A 20,941-nucleotide genomic window follows, 5' to 3' on the forward strand; every position below is an offset into this window, starting at 1 on the left:
AGTAATAGTTTCAAACAGGAAGACGTGTGTCAACACAACTCTCGATCACTTTTCTGTCTATGTTAATGATAACCAGACACTTTGTCAGATTAACGATACCTCATTTTGTAGAACACCAGATACAGCTTGTCAATAGGACAAGTATTACTTCCCATATGTGAATATCACCAAACAAACATTGTCACTGAATCAGAGGGTTGTCCCCCCCAAATAAAAATTATTTTAAAAATATCGCACTCTCTATTGTGAAAAATATATGTATAATTATAAATATATGTATAAATATATGAGTAATTGTGTAAGTAGAAAAAAAAATCTAACGCAAAAGTGCATTTAGAAACAGTTGAGTCCCCCCTCCCCTTCCTCACAGTGGTTTGACCCACTGCCTGCTTTCCCAGGTCATCTCACCTACTCTGCACACACAAGTCAGGTGTGTGGCTGCGGCTCAGTTAATGTTCAACTCCATTAAGTAGGGGATTTTATTCACTTTAAATAAAGTGATTCTCTTTAATGTAGTTGATGCAGACTCATTCATAATTTAGTTGCGGCAAAAATGCTGATTACGGATGTAATTTTCCATGAATCAGCTATATAAGCGATTAAAATATGACTTATCTAGTTCACGTTAGCTTGTTTACTTGCTTGTTGCATAGTGCACTGCAACTAACACGCCAAAGCCGTTTCCCATGCATTGTTTTATTTGGGACAACTTGACATAATGTTAACTTAACATTAATGGCCACAATTAGCATATTGTTTAGCTGTTTAGCATATTTACTAAATGAGCACTGTGCTACGTCCGAACTGACCTCACTGTATTTTTTTGTATAATCAATTTCTATGGTTATTAAGTGTCTTAATTAATTTTAAATCAAATTTTAAACCTTTTTTAATTCCTTGTTTTTATTGTTGTGATTATTTTTATGACAGTTTTTCTTTCTTTGAATAAAAACTTTGAAAATACCCACAATGACGCGTCTCCATGCTACAATAATAATCTTTATAAGTACAATTAGACTATTATTTGTGTCCCCCCTTCAAAAATTGCTCATGAGAAATTTTATATTTATTGTCCCCCCTACTGTTAAATGAAATTTACGCCCATGGTTATTGCCTATTCTGATCTGATTTGGGATGTAACTTTCAAAACTGCTGTTTGTGTATGCATCTTTCTCATTCTTTGTCAATGCATTATATTATGTTGTATGTGTACTATACTGAAACGGCAAATTGCAGATAATTCAATGATCAGTGTGGGACGTTCCCATTGGCTGTGATGGTTTCTGAATTTCTCTGCTCCAAACCCAAGTAATATTTTACATAGAACCAAATTTTAAGAAGAAAACCTGTGATAAGTTTGCCTTATGGAATGGAGCTAAAACCAGTGTGAGTGAGGTGAAGTTCCGATGACAGGTAAGATTCTCTGAGGGCCGAAGGGGAACAACCTAAGGCAGGGCTTCGCCGACACTGGGTACCTGCCCAAAAATGGGAGGTGTGATCTGTATTAAGGGAGTGATGTGATTCTTCAGGGCCAAAAGCATCAAAGGGGGACTGAAAGAAATTACAGAAATTGCACCCAAATTCCACTCCAAGGTAGACATCTAAAAGAGCTCATTCTTAAAAAGGTTCAAGTATCATAAGGTAATACGTTTAGGACTCTAAACGTATAAACTTGATTCATTTATAAATATGGGAACGGCAGCAGGACATAAAGGATCACCATGAACAAAGGGTTCACGTGACCGGGATTACCATTTAAAGTGACCATTTGGTTAATAACTGTAACAAAACCAAGCCAAGGTCTGCGTGACCGCGGTGACCACGATTACCATTTAAAGGGACTATTTGACTGATAACAATTGTAACAATAACAAGACAAGGTATACGTGACCATGATTCATTTGACCCAGCCATTTGGGAGACACGCAGATCTTACGCTTAATACACTTTCAAAGCAGAATCTCATTTAAAAACCTCATCTACAAAGAGGAAAACAGTATAGAATGCGTTAGCAGGATTTGCTCTGGGTTCTGACCGACTCCGACAAACCCAAAGTACGCCATGTATTTTGTCACTGCTATGCTGGAATAAACTTCTTGTTCTTTATTAAGATCTTCAACATCATCGTCTTATTTTTACACTACGCATTTTTATTTCTTACAAATTGTAAAGGTTTTGTGGCTGAGTTTTAAAATGGACTACTGTCTTATAACAACTAAGGTTGTGAGTAAGTCCTGCATGAGATCCTCTTTCCAAAATGAGGCACCCGAACATTACCAAGCATTGCTAGTGCTACAAATGACATCTCATGTTCAACATAAACATGTTTTGTTCCTGCAGTCAGAGTAAACATGGTGATAATCATTTCATATATACACATTTCTGCTTATTTCTCTATAGGGTGCCAATATTTTTTGAAGGCATGGTGGCTTTCAATACAATACTGTGATAATATAGTCAAATATCGGTACATATTAGTTAGTTATAATGTAATGAAACTGGCAGATGTGTGGCCTTGCAAGCATTCGATTCACCCCACGAACATTGTACGTCTGCTTCCGGCTCGACAGCAAGCTTTATTTGTGTTAAGGAAACGAACATGTCGACAACGAAACATGACGTATGAGGAAAGGCAAAGTTAGGCAGCTGTGATTACAACAAAGCTCAATAAAAAAAAATTAAAAAGTGGCATGAGACACTGAACAAACAACCAATTACTCTGTTTTTAATCTGTGTTTTACTACAGGTTGCACAAATGTGACTACTTTGAAGATTTTGACTTGAGCGCCTGAAAATTACTACAGATGAAGAGTAAATGAAGGGCGGCCTCTGATGCAGCTGGTGTGGACCGAAACGCTTGTTAAAATAAAAGCATAACTGCTGCATGTGGCATCTGGTGTAAATTGCCTTTACGATAGATTTCAGAAGCAGAAAGGCGTGAGAACATAATTGGCCTATGATGTCTCATTCATCTAGATCATTAAAATGTGTAAAAGTGAATCAAAGTGAACGTCAGCTTCTTTTTTGAGCTTTTTTGAAAGTAAATTCTTTCACAATGTAATATGTAGTAGCACTGAATCTGCTGCATGATACTCACACAACCATCTTTACCTCAAGTCCAGAACCTAAATCCATTCCATCCATCCATCCATTTCCTGTACCGCTTTTCCTACAGAGGATCGCATGAAATGTGGAGTCTCTCCCAGGGGACTCAGGGCATGAGGTGGATGACACCATGAGCAGAGAGCCAATCCATCGTAGCTCGCTTTCACATACTGCAGACAATTTAGAGATGCTAATAACGCAAGGCTTTGGACCCGGGGAGGAAAACCGCAGAACCCGGAGGAAACTCCCAATGCATGGTGGGAACATGGGAACTCCACACACACACAGCAAAGGCAGAAATTTAACGCCCAGTCTAGGAAGAGCAAAGCAAATGCAAGATGATACGCCACCGTTCCACCAGGACCCTAAATCTAGAATGTTGTTCCGGGTTGTTGTTTTTTTTGTCTATATAGAGAAATGGTTTCTGTGGAACCCTGAAACAGACCTGAACAAATTGAACATACAATCACTTTCTCTGATTGTATGACAGAACTTCTAAATGAGACACTTACAATCTCTCCATCGAATTTGACTCGCAATCACTGTCCATTTTCCAATAGTGTTCAACTTTAGACCGAACAATACGGTTACAGCGCTGATATTGTGATGAATTACAGCACTAAATGCTTTTTTGAATGTTGAATGTTTATCGTCAGGTTTATTTTCCTTGGATAGGAATTTAGTTTCCCCAAGATCGATTTTCCTATAGACGTTAAATAAGAGTATCTATTCAATTTCTAAATCTAACACCACTATTACACTGGCTTAATTACACGGTGATGTACATCATCTACATCACAAAAATCTTCATGCACATTCACAAAGTAGGATAAGAATTATTTGCCATATTGCAATAATAATAAAATATCCGTCTAGTAAATTCATAAAAATGGGAATGTAGTGCAGATAGCATAGCCTGGGCCTTATATTATTAGACTCTTCCCCAAATCTTCCTCAGAGACACCGATATCTCTGCAGAATTTCATGTTACAGCTGATAAAAATCGACACATGCTGAATCGACACATGCTGAATCGACACATCCCTGATCCTACGATGCGTTTCGAGCCGCTTTGATTTCCACCAAAATATCCCCTGTTTAGCCGATTCGGAAAGCGCTTTAGACTGGACTGCAGGCTGATATTCGCCTGATACTTGTGGCGTGACGTTTTCTCTAAAATAAACGAGTTTAAATAACGGAAGAAGAGTCGGATTCATAAAGCGCGCGTGCGCTCGCGCGTCAATCCCTGACAAGCAGTGAGTGTTTTAACTGCCCAAAAAGATTCGCGCACCGGTTCCCTTTTACCTTCAGTCGGTTCCTCTGGCTCGTCCATGCCTTCCTCCGCATTGAAAAGTCCGTTTGATGAACCGGCTTCACCGCAGGAGCCAGTAGACGCGCGTTAAATCACTGTTAATCCAGGCGTTTTTAAAGAAAAGTGCCTCCTCGCGCAGTTCCCTGAGCGCCATGGAGCGCTTGCGGCAACATCCGGGTGCTTGTCCTCCTCACACCGCGGCTTTACTCTGATCCCAACGTGATGCACGAGCTTATATCCGGTTCCACTGAGTCACAAACTGGTCTGAAAAGGCATTGGTGTGGACTTTAAAGTAGTCCTCGTGCACCTACACCATCACCCGCGGTGTGTTTAGACAGGAGCAACAGTTTCTTAATGGATGTGTGAAGTTCATTACAGCTGACCAGGATTCTGACTTCATCTTCTACATTAAGTCTAATAATTTTTTTTTTTAAAAATGCATTTCTAATAAGGCCACTATTCCTACATTGAGACTACCCTAGACTATAAAACTCTACATCCTTTACAATCCGTTCACATGCAACCAAATGATCAGTCAGGAATCAGATTGGCAGATCGATCAGTTTCATGCGATCGATCTAAACCATGTTTCGTTCTGATGGAAAGATGTGATGTATGTACAAAAGAATCCGTTATTGGGGGGGGGGGGGGTTTCCACCGATGTAAACGCCTGGATCTCTTGGTTATTCGGATGTAGATAAGATAAAATGATTTGTATTTACAGTGTCTGGTTTGCTTTCAAGCTTTCCTCATTTCCTCTCGGGGAGTTTTTCCTTGTTACAGCCACCTCTAGCTTGATCACTAGCTCCCTAAATCTAAATCAACACAATATTTATTGTAAAATAAATAAATAAATAAATAAATAAATAAATAAATAAATAAATAAATAAATAAATAAAAATAATAATAATAATAATAATAATAATTCGATTCTAACCGTTATGTTAAAAGAGCCTTGAGTGAATGCACAGCTTTTCATGAAGTTCATAAAAATAAGCAACCGGTAGACTTTAGTCAGATTTGCAAACTAAAGCCTAGACACGAAACAGCACCTACTACTAAAATAGAAGTTGCCTGAGTTTAGACCTAGTTGAAGTAGGTCTGATAACCTCTCTGACACGGACTGTTGACAGGACAGGGTTTTGTCCAGCAATGAATGAAGACTACATGAGTTCAGTGATAAATGGTCTGTTGCGGTTATGAACAACAGGTGGGTTAATAATTACGCTCTTACTAAATGTAGGATACAAAAATCTTTACTATTTTATACACTTAAAATAAAAAGAAATATGAGTCAAATCACAATATATTAAATTCTTACTGGGTTCAAACCAACCTTAAATAGAAAAAGAGTTCACCTAAGATACATTTCATGTTGAGGTTGAAATCATATTTTAGAAAAATGCACCCACGGTGATATATAGTGTGTAAATCACAGCATGAGAGAAGTCCTATTTTACTAAGCAAGTCTTTCCAAAAGCCAAGAGCATTTATTATTTTTACTTACATTATAAAAGTGTTTTTTTAGACTCTTTTTAGCAAAATATGTATTTCTTGTTAATATGTATTATTCTGTATTCTCTGGAAAGGTAAAGATTTACTGTTAAATTTAGAAGAATATTCCTAACTGCCCCAACTTAGTAGCCAGACAGAGTGTTAATGTTAAACAAGTTGACAAGCGGTCTTACCTCTGCGCCCTGGTCTCCAAGATATAAACGCCATTCACCTGGTGCTCATATGTAACCAAAGGACGACATTAGTTTGCCACATTCCGTAAAGCAAGCTGGAGGAAAAGCCCATGTGGAAATTTTAGCCTACATGCATGAATCACCTGCTCCAACAGGCAGGCTGACAGTTAACACAGTGATAATCCGCCAATATTAATCCCTCTAATGTTCCCACGGGGTGGCAGTGACCTATTTCAGCCCTCACTGTTAAAAAAGAGGCTTCTCCTTTAGAAATAATCCCACTGCTACGCTGTTCATCACGGTTATTGTTTGATTATCTCATGTTAATCTCATATCATAAAAATGATTGTTAACAGGCTATACGACAGAAGTGTACACGCGTGAATAATTTAGGACCGTGTGCAATATTATCAGTGGCTTAGCGTACAAAAATCTGTCTCGTAATTGCCCTGCCAAGCAGCCGATGCATCTCTGCAGCCTGCAGATCTCCGAATGGGAGGGTCTTGAACTGTAAGTAGACACAGGCGTCCAAGTAGGAGGGTAAGTAGGGTCATTAAAGAGACAGTGGATTAAAAAAAATCGTACAAATTAAACATTAGTTTTAAGAAAATACCCCCATGTTACTTCCTCGTCTTATTCACTTTGTGAGAGTTGATTGTTGTTGTTTTTTCCATCGGGAGTTATTTTTGGCTGTTTTGACATTTCATCCATAAGGCAGAGAGAACCAGAGAGAGAGAGAGAGAGAGAACCAGAGAGAGAGAGAGAGAGAGAGAGAGAGAGAGAGAGAGAGAGAGAGAGAGAGAGATCTGGATCTAGATCTGCTCTACATTAATACAATAGTTACATAACATAAGTATATGAACTTTCCACCTAGTTTTCAGTTTTCTAAGCATATCCCAATGGCTCTTCCTTTCAGATTTGGTCATTTTGTTTCACAAACCAAAGAAAAGTTACTGGAGACATTAGGGTTAAGTTGCAGCCTATTACAAGCTACTGTCTGTGCTGCAATCAGACTGTTCTCCATGTTTTGTCTGTTTTGCACTGACATCTTGTGGTGAGTTCATGCCTTAGCCTATTAATACTTCACCATAGTGTCTCAAGATATAAACATCATCTTTATCATCTTTATTGCAACAAACTTTCTCTCTGCAGCTCAATGGTCACTTGTTCATTAGTCACTTGTAGCCCCCCAAAAAAAGAGGGTCGGACTGATTTTTCAGAGCAAATGTCCTTCAACAAGATGTGTGATGTGATGTACAACAATGTACATTTTCCTCTGTATAAAACTAATAAAATGAATTTTTAAAAAAAACAACTATCAGAAACAGAGGTTTAATACCCATTCAAACATCCATCCATCCATGTACTAATTATCCTATATAGATAGATAGATAGATAGATAGATAGATAGATAGATAGATAGATAGATAGATAGATAGATAGATAGATAGATAGATAGATACTTTATTAATCCCGGAGGAAATTCAGGAAGTGTTTATATTCTAATTTATATAAATATTTAAATTCTAGACAAAAAGTACAACAGGTTCACCATAACTTTAAAAATATATTAATAATTATAAATAAAATTCTCCCAATATCTTAAATGAAAGAAAAAAAAAAAAAAACAACAAAAAAAAACTTGAACCTTGGAGCTTACAGCAGAAATAGAGCTCCAACATCGGCTATAAGGACTAGTTTCCTTGGTTGTTGTTATTTTAAAAATACAAAACGGCTCTTTTTAACCTTTTTGACTCGGCTGTAAATTTATAAAGTATATGTTATATACATTATATTATATTACATATAATGCTTACATCAGGTGTAGCTTATTCACATATGGAGTAATTGGCTACGTAAAACCCGGTTTGTGAAAAAAAAAGGTTTTATTTTTAATTGAATTTACATTCATTATAAAGAGTTTTATTTTGAAATATGGATTGAAAATTCTGTCCCTCAACACAATTACCCAGTTGGAAAATCTCTTAAATAAAGCGTTTATTACGTCAAGGGAGGGTTTTTTGGAGAAATCTTTGGAGGCCTAAACATGCCCAGTTCTTTACCCAACAAAATAATAGATGTATAGAAATGTATAGAGTAATTTATGCTTATATATATATATTGTAACCATGGGTGTGTAAATTTAGAAAAACCTGCAATTTTACCTGTGTGCAATATGTCTGTTAGTGTAACTACTTACTCATGGTCTCTTTTTTTATTTGTATTTATACATTGTGTTGTGTATATACTATATATTATATTATGTCTCTATTCTTTTATATATTTGCATTTCTTTCTCTTTGCTGCTGTAACAGAGAAATTTCCCCATTGTGGGACAAATAAAGGTATATCTTATTCCCACCAAGTCGACTAGGGAAGAACTAAAATGTATTTTAAAAGTTTAACAACTACAACTATATATAACTATAACAAGCATTTAAGGGCCGACGTTGCATTCCATGTTTAAATCCTTATGTAAATTGTGAGAGTGAGTTGTGAGGAAGACATCTCACTAAAGCAATTACAGCTTAATTCACACATTACTATGACAACACAGAAATCTAAATAAACATGTTTTACACACATTGTTCTTAGACTTCCGTTAATAAATAGGTGTTAGAGTAATCATCTGTTTTATTCTATTCTCTGTAGTGCACCACGTGGAAAACATTTTTTCCCTTTAGACACTAGACTGAATCTTTGGGGCTGTTAAGGGGGAGTCATATAAACACCACTGGTGTGTAATGGACATGTGATGATTATGTTGAACCTCAGCAATAAACTGAAAAATTATGTAGGGAATTTGGGCCTCCAGAAGGTCATCTAACAAACACAGCTGAAGATAGTTAAGTATTAGAATAATTAGTGTTTCCAAATTGGAATAAAAACTGTTTGTAAAGTTGTTAAAAGCTTCTTGTCTCCAAACACATCCTTAAGTCTGCTGTGTTACAACCACAATTCTTTTGAATCCATGATATCTAGTTGAAAGCAACTTAAATCCAGATATGTAAAAGCTCCGTTTAAGTACATATTCATTTATTATATTTTATTTGTAGTCGTTTTAGCCGAAATATGCTTGCGTTGTTGATAAATTGATGAACGCAGCGAATGTGGAACCATCGCTTCCGCGCCTTGGTTCCACCCGGAGAGAAACATGAATCAGCGGTGTCCTCGAAATTTCTTCCGTGTTGTCGTATGCTAGCGTTCAAGATGGAGTCCGCCAACAAAGCTGGACATCTGATGAGTCTAGCGGCTCTGCAGCAGTATGACCCGTATATTAACAAGTTGCTCGATGTTACCGGGCAGGTAGCGCTGTATAAATTCAACTCCAAAGCAAATGAATGGGTAAGAAGTTATTTTTATTCCGTTCTGCGACCCTCACAGTAACGTTAGCAGTTAGCTAACATTAGCCAAGTACGAACTAGCTAAGATGCTGCAAAGCTGTGTGTTTTGGTCCAATATCCGTGCATATATATACGTGAATCACATAGGGTTAGGGATGATGATGATAATGATTCAGACGCCTTGTGTGAGGTACTAAATAGCAGGTTTAATCATGTTTATGAACAGATTATTGTGAGCTAATTAGCAGCGGGATGGACTCAACTTTATAAACACTGTCAAGACCGTTATAATAAAGCATCCATAAGCAACCGGCGTAATAAACCCCCATGTCAATAAAATTTCATATATATATATATATATATATATATATATATATATATATATATATATATATATATATGACATATAAGACAAATTATTGTTGCTTGTCTTGCTCACAATACAGCAGAGAAGAAATCAGTTTTGAGCAAAAAGATTGAGATTTTACCAAAAACATAAAATAATAACAAAGTTTCCAGTTTTCCTTCTTACCACAAATGTAGTCTATGAGCCACGACATGCTGTGTAAAGTTGACTCCTTTAGTTCAGTAACTGAGCTAACGATGCTAACGGAGCCGAAAGAAAAAAGTTTATAGTCTCCATCTTTAGCGTCGTGTTGCGCTGCAAATCCCGCATCATCACTCACTCCTCAAACCTCGCCGAGATTTAAAACAAAAATAAATAAATAAATACTAGATTTCCTAGTAGTTTTCACTAAGACCGTACGGTATCATGTTAGCTATGAAAACAGACAAAAAACTCTTTTTTTCCAAATCTAAAAACTCTAGTAGCAGACATTTTTACAGCCGGAATTACTTTCTTCTCTAGAACTTAATTTGGTATCAGTCCACGCCTCGGATGGAGGTGTGGCCCAAAGTTCTTTTTCTTTTCCTTTTTTTCCTTTCTTTTCCTTTTTTCCTCCTTTAATTCTTCCACTGAGTCACGTTTAAGGACTTTTACAGTCGACCACACAAGCGTAAAAGAGCCGAAAACACCACAATTCGTCATTCAAACCATCTTCCTCAGGTTTGAGCCTAAGAGATTAACAATGCGCATGATAATCTAGTTCCCATGAGGAGAACACTGATTCCCAGTAAACACACAGGATTTATAAAGAGCACCGTGTTTTTATTTACAGGAAAAAACGGACATTGAAGGCACCTTATTTGTGTATGCCAGGTAAATATGATCTGTGTTTATTCTTAGTCCATAGAATAAAATAACTCCAAACTTTCCCTTATCTATTCCTACTGCCTTTAACAGTAGCATATCGAGTTCTCTTAGTACATAATGTTGGTTGTTTGTTTATATATGATCATAATCATGTTATGTCTGCAGGTCAGCATCACCTCATCACGGTTTCACCATCATGAACCGTCTAAGCACTGAGAACCTGGTGGAACCAATTAATAAAGATTTGGAGTTTCAGCTCCAGGATCCGTTCCTCTTGTACCGGAATGCCAGCTGTAAGTCTTATTAAAATAAGACTGAAATTATTATTATTATTATTATTAAAATGGCAACTGACAATTCCTGCTTTGGCATCCGCTGCTAAATTTCCATTGAGCAGTATTTGCCTGACTAAGCAGCTTTCTTGTCAAAAGAATACAGTGACAGTATTTTGAGGCATCACTAAACAGCATGACAGAGGGGCTATTTATCCATTGTAACGCAAATAAAACAAAACAAAATCCTTTTTCAAAGCGTAATCTGAGCCAACATACATTTAAGCTTTTGTGCGTGTCTTTAAGCCATCCGAGACAATCACCTCGTTTTCTACGATGTTTTTTTGTTTGTTTGTTTGTTTTTGTTGTTTTAGTCTCTTGCACCCATGGCATTAGAACACTCAAGTGAAACTTTGCAAGTTAACAGGTTTAATGGATACTTCTGTTTTAGATCATAATTTAAGTAATATGGTTGTACTTTCAGTGAGTGGCTATCACAATAGAATTCAAAATAAAGACAAAACTTGCATGAACTTTTCTCCATTTGGCAGCAAATACACTGCACAGACCTTCCAGGAACTAGACACTAACTTACATTTGATTTGTTACGTCCTCATGAACATGACGACACACAATGAAGACAAATGTCTTGTAATATGAAGGCGTGATGTTTAAAAAGATGCACACTGGTAATGATTTATCATTTAAGTCTCATCTCTTGTGCCAGGGAGTCATGCAGTAACATGCAGCACAGCCAAAACAGGATCTTAATCGTTTCCGAGAACGGTTTTTTAGGAACGCTGAGATTTTTTTATTTCCCTGCCAAATATGGGGGAATTTTTTTTACACTGGGGGCTGAAAAAAATAGATGCCTTTATGAAGTTGAATGAGCTAATATTGCCCTGTAAGTCTTGTCCTGTTCATTTTTCATGAGCTGTGATTTGATAAGTTGCCACCCTATGAAACCTATTTTAATGTCATTGTGAGCTTAAACAGATATATTTGCTATAGATTTGTTATCTTAGGTTATAGTGTAGAGAACTGTGTGTTTTTGGTGGATTTTGTGTGTAGAGGCGAAATTTTGTGTATCCGATATTTATCTTCGTTTGGATTGTACCTTGATATGTGGCTTATTTAATGGATAATGTTATGCATTGATTAAGTTGTAAAGAGATCTATTAGTGCTCCCTGTAATGCTTTACTACCACCACAGCAACTTATCTAAAGTATAGGAATAGAATCCTAAAACTAAATCTTCAGCTACCCAAAACGTTCCCTCGTGGCCACCCGACTGGGTTCTAGTTTAGTGTATTATGCAACAGAGGTATGTTTGTGACTGCAAGTGAAAGGAATTCATTCTTCACCTTCGAATGCTTAACATTAAAGTTGGTCCTTAGGAATGAGAGTCTCTGCTGCCGTCTGTATATACACACTCGAGTTCACATCACAGGCCCTGTTCTGTTCGGTTCCCAGGAACAATATGAAACTTTCTGGACCGTCATGAGAGCTTCCAGACTTTAGGAAGACAGATAGTTGCATAAATGCTGTCATTCGTGTCGACGCTTTTGAAGCTGGTTATAGCTAATGAAATTAAATAAATGAGTTTCACTTAAAGGTGTTTTTAACACTGCTCTTCAAACATGCCCAGCAAAAAATAAATAAAAGATATAAACTGGCACTTACCTCTGTTAGTACTGGTTAAACATCGTCCTAGCGTCTTCTGAAATACGATCTTCCCCTTGCGCCGGAGGTCATGAAGCTCGTGATTGGGGTTGGAGGCCAAACCAAGCAGAAGCATCTTGTCACGGCTGTCACCTTTGGCGAGCTCCATGCTTTGTCCAGTGCCACATGTCCTTCACAACGTTCAAGTGTTTCTTGTGATCTCTGGTATAATCAGTCCAGCTCCTGCCCTGACCTGCCGTAAGCTAAATCAGGATTTACAGGCGAATTAAAAAAAACAACAACACAGGTCTGATTAGCATTTAGCTGTGTGTCTCCTTATTGTGTGTAGCCGTTGAAAGCTCTAGGGGAAGAACGAAGACGGAGGAGTGTAAGGGAGAGAACAAGACAAAGTCCCAAAGGCTTTGGCACAGAGCGCGTTAGGATGGTGTGCTCCATCTGAGCAGCACGTGTAAGGAGAACATCCAGGAGCTGTCGGGAGTGAAAGAAGGCAGAAACGGAATTCCTTTCTTATCTGACTCGATCAGAGCGGAAATAGGAAGGGGTTACTTTTGGAGTGGTTATCAGTGTGTAAGACTAAAGTATACATGCGTTCACATGCGCTGCTGTTAAGGTAACGTAATACAAATGATCTCTCTTCTTTTTTCCAGTGGGAATTTACAGTATCTGGTTCTACGACAAGGCCGACTGTCAGCGCATCGCACAGCTGATGCTACAGTAAGTGTCAAACATTCAGCAGCTGAAGAGCGTTTTATGATGCGCATAAAAATAGCTCTTTTAATTGATCGAGCGCAGCGTGACAAGTGCCGGGTGAAAGCAAGTGCCGGCCGCACACCGAGGAACCCTCGTGGGAGCCTAGCAACAAGCTGAACTTGTTGCCATGGGTGCTTGTTACCATAGTGACCAGGTTTACTCGGATGTACCATCTGGCAGAAGGAGGTGCTTATTGTGCATTCGGATAAATTGAGGCGTGTACCGTTTTGGATCCTTACATATTATAAATGCTAGTTACTGCATACTGCTGTCTTATAGAAATCTTATCTCAGGTTCTTGGATAGTTTTTTCCCCCTCCAATATTTGATATTTTTCAGGAATATTTTTTAGCCTGGCATTTCTGTTATCCCCCTGCACTTGTCAGTCTTATCAGATGAAAGTGTTCATCTGTACACTGCTGACATCTACTGGGCAAAATGTGCAACTAGCGCCATCAATAAAAGAACTCAATGGTGTTGTTTCGCTTCCAGATTTTTGCTATTTGTGTTGCATTTCATGTGTGATCTAGGATAGTGAAGCAGGAGACGCTGAGGGCTCAGCAGGCCTCTCCGGATCGAGGCCGAACGAATGGTTGTGTCGAGGCGAGACCGATGGATATCCTGGAGCTGCTGAGCAAAGCCAAAGAGGAGTATCACAGGGTAATGCTGCAAATCGGTCCTGTCAAATGCTCCTCGATTTTAAACAAATACATCTGTAAATGTGTACATTTGGCTCTGTCTGATTATTTCTCTGTCTATTGTGTGTCTGTCTGTCTGCCTGCCTCTGTGACTGTTTTTGTCTGTCTCTGTGTACGTGTGCATATACAGAGTCAGTCTAATGATGTTGATCCACAGGTAAACACAGACATCACTCCAACTCCAAACCCAGTTAAAGTAGAGAGCATGAAGCCTACAGTTGCTGCTCAGCAGGAGAAGGTACTGCTGCAATCACAGCCCTGCCTGCTAAACTGCTTTTTTTCTTTCTTTTGTTTTATTTACTGCTTGCAAAATGGTTACAATAATAATAATAATTAACAATTAATAATGAGCAAAGCATACAATTAGGTTCAGTTTAGTCCTTATGGTGATATTAAAGATTCCATAACATCAGTATTTGTTTTTAGAGCTTCTTACAAGTCTTTGGGGGAGTGTGTGTGTGTGTGTGTGTGTGTGTGTGTGTGTGTGTGTGTGTGTGTGTGTGTGTGTGTGTGATTTTTACCTCAAAATCTTGGTCCTGGCTCAAACATGATGGTGTGTTTTTTTTAAATGGAAATCATTTGCTTTGTCATTAAGAAGTCATGATGAAAATGACCAGGCTTTTCATCACCATAGAATTTTCATTCAGTCTGTGTCTTTTATTTGTGTCCATAGCAAACGCACGGTGTGGTGAAACAGATCACAGTCGAGGAGTTGTTCGGCAGCTCTTTACCCAAAAACCCAACCCCTCCAGCCGAATCGATTTCTGGTGAGAGTTTTCTGCGTGGAATAAGTTACGGCCCTCCTCCCGTGCCCTTAGAGCCCCTCCTCACACAGTGTCTCTCAGCCAATCCCCTGCTCCCTCAGCACTCCATCTCTCCCGGGCTTATGGCGCCGAGCGGGTCCGAGAACGTTCCAGCACTCGGAGGCCATCGTGGGCAGACTGGGCCTCAGGTTGCGCCTCAGTACATCAACTCGCTCAAAAACGATGGCCACGCAATTCCCAAGCCGGCAGCAGTGCCGGGCTTCATGCCCAGCACGCTAGTCACGCCACAAAGTTTCCGAGAACCCACACCCAAAGCACCAGCAGTTTTCACCAGCAAACCTGCAGCATCTACACAAGTAAGGACTGACGAAATAGGACAAAATTAGCCAGCACTCCTTTGTGTACTTATGTCAATTGTATCTCTGCATTTTGCTCACTCTTCCTCTTTCTCTTTTCTCTGTCTGATGAAGACTAAAGAAGCTGGCACTTTTGCACAACCTCAAGCCCCGAATCTTGTCAAACCCATTCCAGTGAGTATATATACACTGTTGTAATAAAATTTTACTTATTTAGTGCTTTTAACAATGGACATTGTCTCAAAGCAGCTTTACACCCACAAAAATGACAATGTTGCAACAGTGATGAAGGAAAAACTACTGAAAAACTATAAGACTCTTTAGCAGCCAATATACAAATCAGAGTTCTATTATATAGTTCATTCTTCTACTAGATCTCTATTTTGTCTACAGGTTTTTCTTTATTTCTCACTGTATTTTGTATTTGTGTCTTATGTTGTTTTATTGACGTGTTTGTGCAAGAGATTACACGACGCACGTGAACTGGTTAAGTCGGTCATGTGAGTAGAATAATAAAGGCAGTGTAATTGGATATGGAGAAATAAGAAAATAAAGGATATGAAGGATAAAAAAACGAGGAAACTTTAATAAAAAATAAATGATATTCATGTGTACCATATGTAACTTTTATATTTTTACAATTGTTCGACACACATTAATCTCACCAGCCATCTTAATAGGAAGACCTGTGACGTAGCTCGTAAATCTTGTAGATACCGATCAAGAGTTTGAGTGTAGAAGAATGTTCACATCCAACATAAGAATGGGGAGAAATCTGATCTCAGTGACTTTAATCGTGGCCTGGTTGTTGCTGCCAGATGGACCGACCGGTTTGACTGTTTTAGAAACTGCTGATCCCCTGGGATTTTCACTCACAACAGTTTCTAGAGTTTACCCAGAAAACATTGACAGAGCAGCGGGTGCTATTACACATTCCTAATAACATTCGATGATTTTAGTTAGATTTTGGTTAGAATGTCTGTACAGAGTTGCCGTACCGCTCATGTCACGTTCCGTGTATTGATCGCCATCGGTTGTCCTTTTTTACCTTCGAAAGCAATGTATTGTTTTGTGACTAAAGTAAAGCTAGAACCTTTTCCCCCTCCTTTAGCTTTAAGACACATTTGGGATTTTTCACATCTGTTTTCTTTACTGAAAGTGTGCAGCACGCCGTAACGAATTGCTCATCTTGTTTCAGACCAAGGCGGGGCTCGTTGTGCCAGGGCAGGAGCCATCATTACTGCTTTCCCCCAGCGTGTTCCAGCAGTCCACTACAAAAGCCCCAGAGCTGCCAAGAAATCCTGCTCCTCCACCATCACCTCCTGCCTCTCTGGGGGCTGCAGAGCTTCCCTCAACAGTGTATAGCAAGGCACAGTTACAGGATGTTCTCATACATTTAATAAAGGTACACACTCAAACCGAGCATTAATACATTTACATACTATGTTTTGTTTGTTTGTTTGTTTTTTAGGTTTAAGGATACTGGTCTGTTTTACTGATATGTTTAATACACTTCTGTTTTGTCTCTTTAAGAACGACGCCCACTTCCTCAGCACAATCCATGAAGCGTACATGCAGAGCATCACCAAAGACCTCAGCAACGTCAAACTATAGCCAGTGACTCTACACTCCTGGACTGAGTGCTCTTCCGGTCAGCCCAGAGAGCTGCATTTAGGACAGAACCACCGCAAACCTGGTGCACTGGTTATCTCTCTCTGGATTTTAATCCCTGAGAGATGAATCCAAAGGCACACATTACTCCTTTCATTCAGCGCAACAAGAACTCATGCTACAAGATGAGTACATAGCCACGGTTACTCCACCTCTGAGCCCCGGCTATTATTAATCATGAGGAAGAACACACACTTCTTTTGTCTGTCTCATACTGTCTGGTCATTCATCACCCTGTCAACTTTTTTTCTGTTTGTTACAGCCACATGTAGGGACTTCGCTCTGTTTGTTGGTTGTGGCCTCGACAAATTCCTCATTCTTTTTTACGTTTAAGACGTCACGTCGTTAAAGCAGTATCTTTAACAGAGCAGAATCAGCAAGCATATTTAAACGCACCTTGCTGCGAATTCACAAGCAAAGTATCAACCGGAAGCACAAGCCTCTCAGAGCTCAGTGCTCGCACAGCTTAACTGCTCTCAGGTGCACAACCGTTTTCTCTGCTCGCTACACCAGTCCACCTCAGAACCCGCGTGCGTACAATTCAGTTTTATCATGACACCACTCTGTGCGCACTCTGTTAAAGATTCTGATTAAACACCATGCAGAATTTTAGCAGATTGGATGTAGGAAGTTGCTGTCATAGTTCCTCTTGAGTTGTCCGCCTCCAGAGAATTAATGTGTATCCACATCGCTTTCATTTTGTGCCATCCGTTCATCAGCATGACGGTATACACCAGGATTACATCACACAGTATGACCTGGTATCGGATGCTGGTGCTGGAGCAAGTTTACACAGTACAGGAAGATCAGAGAGATGCTCAATACTTGTCACACCGCTGCCTCCCTAGTAACCACAGATCTTGCATTTAACTAGACTTACAGCCTGAGGGAAGACCTGCACTTTTTTTTTTTCCTCTTCTTTTTTTTTTTTTTTTTTAATCTTTAGACCCAGGAGTTGAAGTGAGATATAGTGACATGGATGGATTCTGTTAGGGCTTGTGACGCATTTTTAAACTGCAGTAGCGTTACTGCAATAAGCTTTATTTGCACTGGACTGTAGGAGTACAACTGATTTATTATTATTATTATTATATAGGGAGAAATTAGTTTGATTATAAGCAAGGTGTTCTGGTATACCATTTGAACTCTTGGATATGTTGCTTATCTCTCATCATTTCGAAGTTTATTCTATGAGTTTAGGCCACGTGTAATGTTTTGCCATCAATTTAATTTGCGCTAGTTGTTTATACGATACCAGACGGGTATGCCTCGTATAAACGTTTGCTGCGCATTCTTTTAATAGTTAGTCAAATGCCAAATAAATAAGCAAATCTTCAGTAGCATGTGTTGACTCTGGTTCAAATCTTTTTCTATGATATTGGTACATTTCTCCACTATGTGGTGCTGTTTGTTTGTTTTTTTTTTGTTTGTTTTTTTCCAAAGGATATAGGAGGAGTACCTTGGTCTGGCCTATTGTGTCCCTTTTGTGTTGAGATCCATACAAACAGTCTGTGAGAATATACATATTTTTAATGTCATTTTTTTTCTGTATAAATGCTGTTCATTTGATTCTCACTTTATTCCTGTTTTTGATCAGATAAATTACAAATAACGCTCAGTCTGTGATACATATTTTGATTTTGCACATCAACAGCAAAATAGAAATGAGATGTCTTAAAGACTGAGATTTGGTTATTAGGGAAATGTCATTAAAGTAACTAAGAGCAGCTTTAAAGTGTTAAACGTTTGGAAGCTTGAATATATCTTACAGGCAGCTCTGTATCTTCTCAACCTTCTCTTCATTTGAAGGCTATTTTAGAAAAATAAAAGTGCAAACAATATTTCACATACCTCGAATGTAGTCGATCGGATATGTCACTGTTGGTGTCCAGGTTTTTTTTTTTCCTTCTTTTTAGTCTTGATGCTACTTAAGACTTAAATGTGGAGAACTTCATTGCAACACAAAGCAAACATGCTGAGTGACTGAATCTAATTAAGAGTAAGAAATGCATTAGTACCAGCTCTAATACTGTATTTCCAGCTCTAAGTTTATATTATATATTAATTGTCACATTTCATGACCTTTTTTTTCTAAAGCTTTTACATTTTATTTTCTGTCTTTTTTCTTTCAGAAAATGTAGGATCCTCGAAGTGCAAGCTGGCATTATTCTTTTTAATGTTCTTCGAGGCGTCTGTTCAGCTCATTCAGAGTTCAATAAACCTGTTCTGTTACTTCTGATCTGTAAAGTAGCGTATGTTTAATGACATCGACCACATACACAATAGCAATTCAGAAATAATTGTGATGATTTGGTGTATTTTCAGCATCGAGCGTGGTAAACAGCTTTTAGGAGCTAAATGTGAATTTGGAAGTTCAGCACAATCGTTTAGCACTTGACCTAGTGTGTGGTTGTGAATTTCATTAAATGTCATTTTCATAGCACTTCGAACAATAGACATTGTCACATTTATCAACATAAATCTGGGTGGAGATCCTGGATTAGGTCCCTATTGAGCAAGCCAAAGTTGACTTGGAAGAAGAAACCTTGAGAGGAACCAACCTCTTCTGTGTAAGTGTTGAGGAGGTTAAGTATGTAACTTAATTACAGAGACAGGAACTGCATCGGTATAGCTTACACAATGTTACGACACCTATTCTAAATTATGTTTCTCAAAAACAAGCTTACTTGAAATTGGTTTTAGTGGTATTGTAATTGGAAATCACACTCAAGGCAAGCACAGGTCACCTCGCCAACTTAAAGAAAAATGTTGCAGAGGTTTTTTGTGTCTTAAAGGATAGTGGGGTGAGCTGTCATTGTGGCTTAGACACAGGGATGTACAAGGTAGCAGTAGCTTAGTGGTTAAGGTGCTGGTTTACTAGGACCGATGCAGAGCCCTTGAGTTAATCCTCTAGCTGCTCGGGTTTTATAAAAAAAAATCATTCCAAAATGGCTGGTTTGGATGCAGGTTTTCTTTCTAGTCAATCAGGGACTACACCAGAGTCTACATGTTTAATTATCTTAGGGGTGTCCTATCTTATTCGACAAGGGTCGATGTCGGTGCAGGATTTCTTTACAATCGAGCAGAACCACACTCGAGTCTATTGAATTCCAAGATCAACAGGTGGAATCAGGTGTGAGTGGAGTGAAAACCTGCACTCACACCGGGCAAACAAGGCCTGACACATCTGAATTAGCTGATCTTGGCTTCCGATAGACTATCAGGTGTGGCTTCTGCTTGGCTGGAATGAAAACCTGAGCCCACATTAGGGCCTTTCTTAGTAAGACTGAAAATCAAATCAAGGAATGTATAGGAACATGTCTTTAGATAGACATTTCATTTCACACTCATTAGCTTAGTTCAATGAATAGCTCGATCCAAACTAAAGCCTTGTTAATTATGACTTGATAAATTCTTTTAAATGATCATAAACTGTGTCTGTACTCTCCTTGGTTGAAATTGTGGCCTGTACTGCATTGATTCTCTGCTTTCTTTCCAAATTCTCAAAAACATGCTAGTAGGTGGCTTTGCTATCCTAAACTGTGTAAATCACAATCAGAATGAGAATCAGATTTATTGGCCAAGTGTGTTGAGACACACAAGGAATTTGGTCCTGGCTGTTTGTGACTCTAAAAATACAGACATAAATAACACTATACTGTACATTTAGCTTGGACTATACAAGACAAGACAACGTAAGACAATATATACAGTATGAGTATTAAATAGGAATACAGAGTATATGACAGATCAGTTATATATAATGTGTGAGAGTGCACAGTAGTGCAAATAACAGTATTGTGCTTTTGTACAATATACAGCAGCAGTAGTGTGTAACATATACGGATGATGTAATGACTGACAGTTCTGAAAATGCAGTACCTATAGATATGAAGCAGTACTTATAGATATGAACTTATAGATATGAGGAATATAATAATGGTGAGTTGTTAATCAGGGTGATTGCCTGGTGCCTGGGGGAGAGAAACTATTCCTGTGTCTGGCAGTTTTGGTAAACAAAGTTCTGTAGTGCCTGAAAGAAAGGAGGAGCTGAAAGAGGTTGTGTCCCGGGTGCGAAGGGTCACT

The 20,941-nt window shown here is 38.6% G+C and overlaps 2 protein-coding genes across 38 annotated transcripts in view; one reads left to right on the forward strand and one right to left on the reverse strand.

Moving 5' to 3' along the window:
• The window catches only part of cacna1db (calcium channel, voltage-dependent, L type, alpha 1D subunit, b), a 116,954-nt gene extending 106,660 nt beyond the window's left edge, over positions 1-10,294 (reverse strand). For 15 of the 36 annotated variants that reach the window (XM_047800077.1, XM_047800078.1, XM_047800081.1 and 12 more), the window contains exon 1: positions 6,106-6,609. In XM_047800077.1, coding sequence (XP_047656033.1) covers positions 6,106-6,139 — 34 coding nt within the window. In that variant the 5' untranslated portion in view covers positions 6,140-6,609. Of the gene's footprint in view, positions 1-4,410; positions 4,754-6,105; positions 6,616-9,981 lie in introns of those variants that run through there. The other 21 variants (XM_047800056.1, XM_047800055.1, XM_047800072.1 and 18 more) reach the window with 9 other exon arrangements.
• Positions 9,230-19,094, forward strand: dcp1a (decapping mRNA 1A). Of its 2 annotated transcripts, none has more exons than XM_047800083.1 (10): positions 9,230-9,450; positions 10,628-10,668; positions 10,828-10,955; positions 13,265-13,331; positions 13,897-14,026; positions 14,195-14,302; positions 14,738-15,184; positions 15,299-15,358; positions 16,383-16,589; positions 16,718-19,094. In XM_047800083.1, the coding sequence occupies exons 1-10, from the start codon at positions 9,301-9,303 to the stop codon at positions 16,796-16,798; spliced, it is 1,419 nt and encodes a 472-aa protein (XP_047656039.1). In that variant the 5' UTR covers positions 9,230-9,300; the 3' UTR covers positions 16,799-19,094. The 2 variants fall into 2 exon arrangements, with proteins under 2 accessions (XP_047656039.1, XP_027022676.2); XM_027166875.2 differs by having other exon boundaries at positions 9,276-9,450; positions 14,222-14,302.
• Positions 19,095-20,941: the final 1,847 nt, after the last annotated feature.

Source organism: Tachysurus fulvidraco, chromosome 14 (assembly GCF_022655615.1).
Source record: "Tachysurus fulvidraco isolate hzauxx_2018 chromosome 14, HZAU_PFXX_2.0, whole genome shotgun sequence".
In the NCBI taxonomy this organism is placed as follows: Eukaryota; Metazoa; Chordata; class Actinopteri; order Siluriformes; family Bagridae; genus Tachysurus; species Tachysurus fulvidraco.

Coding starts and splice junctions, on each gene's coding strand:
- dcp1a (XM_047800083.1), top strand. CDS start 9,301: ATGCTAGCGTTCAAGATGGAGTCCGCCAACAAAGCTGGACATCTGATG. Junction 10,956..13,264: donor CTTGTACCGGAATGCCAGCT/GTAAGTCTTATT, acceptor TCTTTTTTCCAG/TGGGAATTTACAGTATCTGG. Junction 13,332..13,896: donor ATCGCACAGCTGATGCTACA/GTAAGTGTCAAA, acceptor TGTGTGATCTAG/GATAGTGAAGCAGGAGACGC.